This window comes from Mastomys coucha, unplaced genomic scaffold (genome assembly GCF_008632895.1).
Source record: "Mastomys coucha isolate ucsf_1 unplaced genomic scaffold, UCSF_Mcou_1 pScaffold18, whole genome shotgun sequence".
In the NCBI taxonomy this organism is placed as follows: Eukaryota; Metazoa; Chordata; class Mammalia; order Rodentia; family Muridae; genus Mastomys; species Mastomys coucha.
Genome location: NW_022196900.1, coordinates 111,233,544 through 111,239,857, shown reverse-complemented (window position 1 = coordinate 111,239,857; position 6,314 = coordinate 111,233,544). Strand labels below are relative to the sequence as shown.

The window sequence follows — 6,314 nt, the reverse complement described above, 5'->3', positions numbered from 1 at the left end:
GGGGGGCAGACTGGTGGTCCACACCCTCTCTGTTCTGGGCAGCTGTGCAACTCCACACGGCCCCCTATGGTGCTGGCTCCTATGACAGGAAGGTCTCCCTGTGCTTCCGTACTGTTCCGGCTGCCTCAAACACTAGCCTGGGTGACTTTCAATGTCTCCTTACTGTAGCTGCATTTGCTCAGCAGTGCCAGCTCTTTCACAGTCACCAACCGTGGGCCAGACTTGTGACTGATGCCACCTTCTGCTGGTATAGCAAAGGGTCAGCTCAAATAAGAACACTGACTTCCCAGGGTTGGATTGCTGGAGTTATCCCAACTTTAAATGGTTCAGTGGACCACTGGGACTCCTGACATCTATCTCTCTTTTGTGGTAAGCAGTGTCCGGCGTCAGGCATTTGGAACTCTGTTCTGCTGTAGCATGAGCACCTCAGGCAGTGTGATTGTCCATTAGCAGGACCATGTGAGGACATCAGAGTCCAGCTGCTCTTACCTCTCCCCATCCCTTTGCAGAAGTGACACGTCGGAGTGCAAAGTTAATGGAGCCGCTACCGTTGCCGTTCTGGGTGGAGAGACTTCCAGAGAGGATGGCTGTGTCTGTGGCTGTCAAGGGTGCCTAAGAGAAGACAGCTGCTGGTAGCAAGTGAACAGAAGCAATGGGGGCACAGGTCCCCCAGCATGTCAGCACACAGGGACAGCTAGCCTGCTCAGCTGCTCTGCTCTCTTCTCGCTTCACACCAATGCATGGGACCCCAAAGGTGCTACTTCAGTTTATGTAGCTTTGCTTCTGAGAGGGTCTAACTAGGTGGCTTTAGCTGTGGGGCCTCATAGATGAGGCTCCTGCCCTGCCTCCTGAGTGCTGGGACATACAGCCATGCCCAGCCACATGCATTTCTCTATGTATTCGGTCCTGGGCTCAAGCCCATAGCCTGTTCTCATCAGTGCGGCACTGTGCCCACTGAGTTACCTGCTGAACTGAGAATTTCAAGGGGAGAATCTATAAAACCCACAGGGAATGGCTGAACACCAAGTCTAGCCTCCAGCAGGAGCTACATGGAGACCCCACCCTGTGCCATCCCATAATATGCTGTCTAGGTTCCCTAGTTCCAGCCTGACACTAGGGTTCTGAAGTATTAAGGGTTCCTGAAAGCAGCAAGGTTCCCGGAGTTAACTCCATGGGGTACATACAGCCATATACTGGCTAATAAAGACAGGCTCCTTGAAGGCAGAGCCCCTGGTGTCTATGTAGAATGGCCTGACCCTGTGGCACCCAGGTAGGGTGGCATTCTAGTTCCCTGCTTAGGACTACAGCTGTTGTCGTCTTTCACACAGTCGGGTACGCACACTGAGAAAAGCTTTGAGAATTATCTGCTGGCCAGAGCTGCCTTCTCTCCTAAAATCACCATGAGCTTGGCTGCTATGCTTGCACCATTAGCTCTCCTAATTGGCAAGACCTGGATTCTGGGAGTTGAGCACTGGTACGCTGCTGCCTTGTGTGTGAGCAAAGCCGTAACAAGCATGGCCAAATGGAACACGCGTGCATGTTCTCTCCCTCCCTCAGTGGCTAACTGCAGGCTTTCATAAAGATGAGGAGAAACCCTGAGCCAACCCCATCCAGCTGCTTGGCACTGCACCTCATTAACTCAGGCCCAGGCTGTACTTGGAGAGGTGTCTGTGTGCCTTACCTCAATGGACTGGGATATGTGCATTTTATTAATTTCAATCTGCGGAAAGCCACTTCCGGACACATCTTCATATTCCTCATCATAGCGATCAAAAAGGTCAGTGGCATCTACTCCAACGCTGATGGTTCCCTGGGGCAGAAAAACAAGCAGTCAGCATGAGGTGTGGTATTTGTGGAATAAAACCACCAAAACAGAGTGCTCGGGTGTCTGACTTCATGGAAGCCCACACAGCATGAATGTCACAGTTGAAATAAAATGCTGCAGAATGCCTTGGACTGTCAGAGCCAGAACATACCAGTCCCATGGGAAGAGCCGGCCTGCCCATCTACAGAAGGAGTGTGAACCAGAGGCGAGACATGGGAGCAAGAACCACATGGCTTGACCATACAGGGACCACACAGGACCCTCTTTGACATCACTTAGACACTGGCTTGTGGACTAAGCACCTTCACTTCAAAACCACTTTACAATTCTGAGACTCAAGAGCGCACTCGAGACCAAGAAGCGGGTACACACTGCACACGTGCTCACGCACTGCTCTGCACACCTCGCACACGTGCGCACACACTGCTCTGCCTCTGAAAACTCGGCTGAGTAACAGAGGCCAGAATGTTCACAAGAAATGCTAACCCAAACTCTTGCTCATGACTATCTTGGCTAGGGTTATGATGGCAGTGATGAAACTCCTCAGCCAAAGCGACTTGGGAAGGAACGGGTTCATTTAGCTTACATTTTCACAGTCCATCATTGAAGCAAGTCAGGACAGGAAATCACAGGAGCTGCCCCAGAGGCCGTGGAGGGCGCTGCTGACTGGCTTCTCTGCCTGCTTTCTCACAGACCCCAGGAGCACCAGTGTGGGGATGGCTCTACCCACCATGGGTTTCACCCTCCCCCACCAATCACCAATCAAGAAGATGCTCTACAGGCTTGCCTAGAGCCCCAGCTTATGGAAGCATTTTGTTTGTTTCTATTTTGTTTTTCAAGACAGGGTTTCTTTGTGTAGCCCTGGCTGTCCTGGAACTCACTCTGTAGACCAGGCTGTCTTTGAACTCAGAAATCTGCCAGCCTCCACCTCCCAGGTGCTGGGATTAAAGGTGCCCGGCTGGAAGTATTTTCTTAATTGGGGTTCTTGCCTCTCAAATGACTCTATCCTGTGTCAAACTAACTTAAAATTAGATAGCACAACTGATTAAAAAAAGGCTTAACTCTGAAAAACAAACACTGTTCATCATTTTCTTTCAAAGTTCTAAGACTTTTCTCATAGGTATATATCTTAACCCTGTTATGTATGAGTGTATGTACTTGCATGCACCCGCACAAAAAAATTAAACATTTTTGTTAATTTCTCTCAGCCTATTATTTTTCACGATGGACTCACTTTGTGGTCTAGCTGGTCTACAAGTCACTATGTTGCTCATACTGGCTCTTTTGACTCTCAAGTGCTAGGACTGTAGGAATAAGCTCATGGACCAGCTTGACTCCATTTTTAGGTTAAAAACTATCTTGTGTCAGGCGGTAGTGGCACACACCTTTAACCCTAGCACTCAGGAAGCAGAGGCAGACAGATCTCTGTGAGTTCAAGTCCCATCTAGTTTATGGACTGAGTTCCAGGAACACAGACAAACCCTGCTTCAAACAACAACAACAACAACAACAACAAAACAACAATAACAACAACAACAAATCCAGCTATGTTGTTACAAGGTCAAAATAAGTCCATTCTTGTTTTCTGTAAAACTTTGGTTTGAGAGGCAGGCAGATTTCTGAACTCGAGGCCAGCCTGGTCTACAGAGTGAGTTCTGGGACAGCTAGCCAGGGCTACACAGAGAAACCCTGTCTTGAAAAACAAAAACAACAACAAAAAAAAAGATTCCAGACTGGAGCAGATAGATGGCTAAGGTTCTTACCTGCTGCCAAGCCTGACAGCCTGAGTTCAAGCTCCAAAATCCATGATAGACAGGAAGGACCGAGCAGAGCAATTGGTCCTGATTTTTACACAGATGCACCACATCCCCTCCAAGTAAAAATGTGCTTACAGAAGATGGCAGAGTGGCCCTAACAGGTTACACTCACGTCTGCTTTAGGCAATCATCTATTGTGTCTCTTCCACCTACTCACGGGAGCTGAAATATCCAGCAAGGCTCCCAACCCTCCCCCACTTGCTGTCATCTGACTTTTTATTCACCCTATGCCCATGCACACAATGCACATGAAAGGAAGCCACAGAGGGCACCAAGTGTCCTGTTTCTCTCGACCCGCTCCTTTAAGGCAGGGTCTCTCCCCAGCCTAGGGCTGGTGTTTTCTTGGCTAGGCTGGAGGCTGCAAGCCTCAGTGAGCCCCGTTACTGCCCCATCATGTGCAGGTACAGAGGAACAAAGGACACATGACAGTTATTTGGTGTGATTCCAAGCTTCACTGTTCTCAGTCCAGTCCACTTGGCAGACACCACACACAAATCAGCAAGGCAGTTCAATCCAGAAGAAACCCCGAGGCTCACCAACCGGCCCCAGGAACCTCATGAGAAGTTCTTTGATGTTCTCTCTATGATGTCACCACAAAGGAAGCTCAATAACTCAATGGAAGGCAAACCAATACTAGTGCTGTCAGCGGGGAACAATGCTGGCGCTCCGTATTTATATTCTTTCTAAACATCACAAGTCCTTTCACGTGTCTGATTCAGCAAAACATCCTTCCACTTGTGCTCCCAGCAAAACGTCATCTAATGCAACTGCTTTCCAAAGAAGCCACAAGTTTCCACTTCACTCTGGATTTTTTTTTTTAAATCTGATATTTTTCTGACAATTTTTCACCTCACATGCCATAAAAAATATAAAAAGTAGCAGCTGCGTCTGCAAGCTCCTAAGGGACCTACGGGTTTTTGTTGTCACGACATATTCTTCAGACAATAATAAAATTAAACAGTTTCATTAAAAATTATTAATGTAGGCTGGAGAGATGGCTCAGTGGGTAAGGGCACAGACTGCTCTTCCAAAGGTCCTGAGTTCAAATCCCAGCAATCACATGGTGGCTCACAACCATCCATCTGTAATGAGACCTGACGCCCTCTTCTGGTACATCTGAAGACAGCTTGCGGGCCAGAGAGAGTGGGGATTGACCAGAATGAGCAGAGGTCCTAAAAGTCAATTCCTAACAACCAGATGAAGGCTTACAACTATCTGTACAGCTACAGTGTACATAAAATAAATAAATAAGTCTTTTAAAAAAGTATTAATGTGGGGTTGGGGATTTAGCTCAGTGGTAGAGCGCTTGCCTAGCAAGCACAAGGCCCTGGGTTTGGTCCTCAGCTCTGGAAAAAAAAAAAAAAAAGACCAAAAAGTATTAATGTATCAATGCACTAATTAGTTAATATATGGAAATTCCCTCTTCTCAGAAAGCTATACTCCTGCCTGGCACGTGCGCCGTAGGCAAGCTCTCCCTTCACCACTCATCGGCCTCAGTAACTGAGTCACGGCTGCAGACAAGATTGAAGTTGTCCAGGTTGGCCTTGAACTTTGACCCCCTGAGCACTGAGGTCTATACATCTGAGCTGTAAGCCTGGTTCAGACTTCCTTCTTAAATTGTCACTTATTATTTTTTTTTTTTTAAGGTTTTCTTCTTTTGAAACAGGGGCAACCCAGAACTTGCGCAACCTTGAACAGTCTCACCCTTAGGTGAACCCTTCTCTGCTCCTGCTTTCCAAGTGCCAACATTAGAGATACATGTTCCCACACCCCAGTATTCTGACCCGCTGAGGTGGGGAGTCTCACTGTGTTGTTCAGGCTGGCCTAGAGTTCCTGGCCACCACTCACTCAGCTCTAAGAGCTCCCCAGTCTGAAACACCAAGGGATTTGCAGTCACTGAAAACAAAGGAACGTTCAGAGACACACCAGTTTTTGAGAGAAACCTGAACCAAACACGTTCTCCGATGGCTTGAGAGAGATCTCCAATGCTATTGGCAGCCTTGGCTTGCCACCTTAGGGTGAGGGAGTCTGTGGGTGGGACTGTGGCACTTGTAACTAGTTAATTATATTTCATTCTGGAGTGTATGGGTTAGCCCACAGGTTAGTGTCTGCACTTGATGACACATTCAATAGATCATAAATACAATTGGTTTTAAAATCACCAAAGACGGTTTTGAATGGAGGCAAAAAGACAATGCCCATGAACAGGACCTCCATACTCTAATATGAAGAAATTTTAAACGGAAAAATCTTTTTGGAGACAAGAGTTTCATGTAACCCATAAAGGCTTTGAATTTGCTATGTGGCTGAGGCTGGAATTACACATGTTCACCACCATGACCGATATGTATCCCCTGGCCCCAGTAACACGCGCATTACCACAATTTAAAGACAAGGAAGGAAACACAGGCGTGGAAAGGGAGGCGTGGGTGTGCTGACCACTAGGGCCACGTGGTTTGGGGAGACTATATATGCAAATCAAAGCAACTACCAGAGAACTCAGCTGCTGGCTCAGAGCTGAAAGGGAAAGATGCCAGGCCATACCCAGCCCTGCCTGCCATACCCAGCCCTGCCTGCCATACCCAGCCCTGCCTGCCATACCCAGCCCTGCTGGCCATACCCAACCCTGCTGGCCATACCCAGCCCTGCCGGCCATACCCAGCCCTGCCTGC

At 48.1% G+C, this 6,314-nt stretch overlaps 1 protein-coding gene across 1 annotated transcript in view; it reads right to left on the bottom strand.

Moving 5' to 3' along the window:
• Dnajc11 (DnaJ heat shock protein family (Hsp40) member C11) overlaps positions 1 to 6,314 on the bottom strand; it is a 48,970-nt gene that overhangs the window by 11,873 nt on the left and 30,783 nt on the right. The window contains exons 5-6 of the mRNA XM_031379593.1: positions 1,682 to 1,810; positions 490 to 612 (exon numbers count right to left, since the gene is read on the bottom strand). Of these exons, the coding sequence (XP_031235453.1) occupies positions 490 to 612; positions 1,682 to 1,810 (252 nt within the window). The remainder of the gene's footprint in view (positions 1 to 489; positions 613 to 1,681; positions 1,811 to 6,314) is intronic.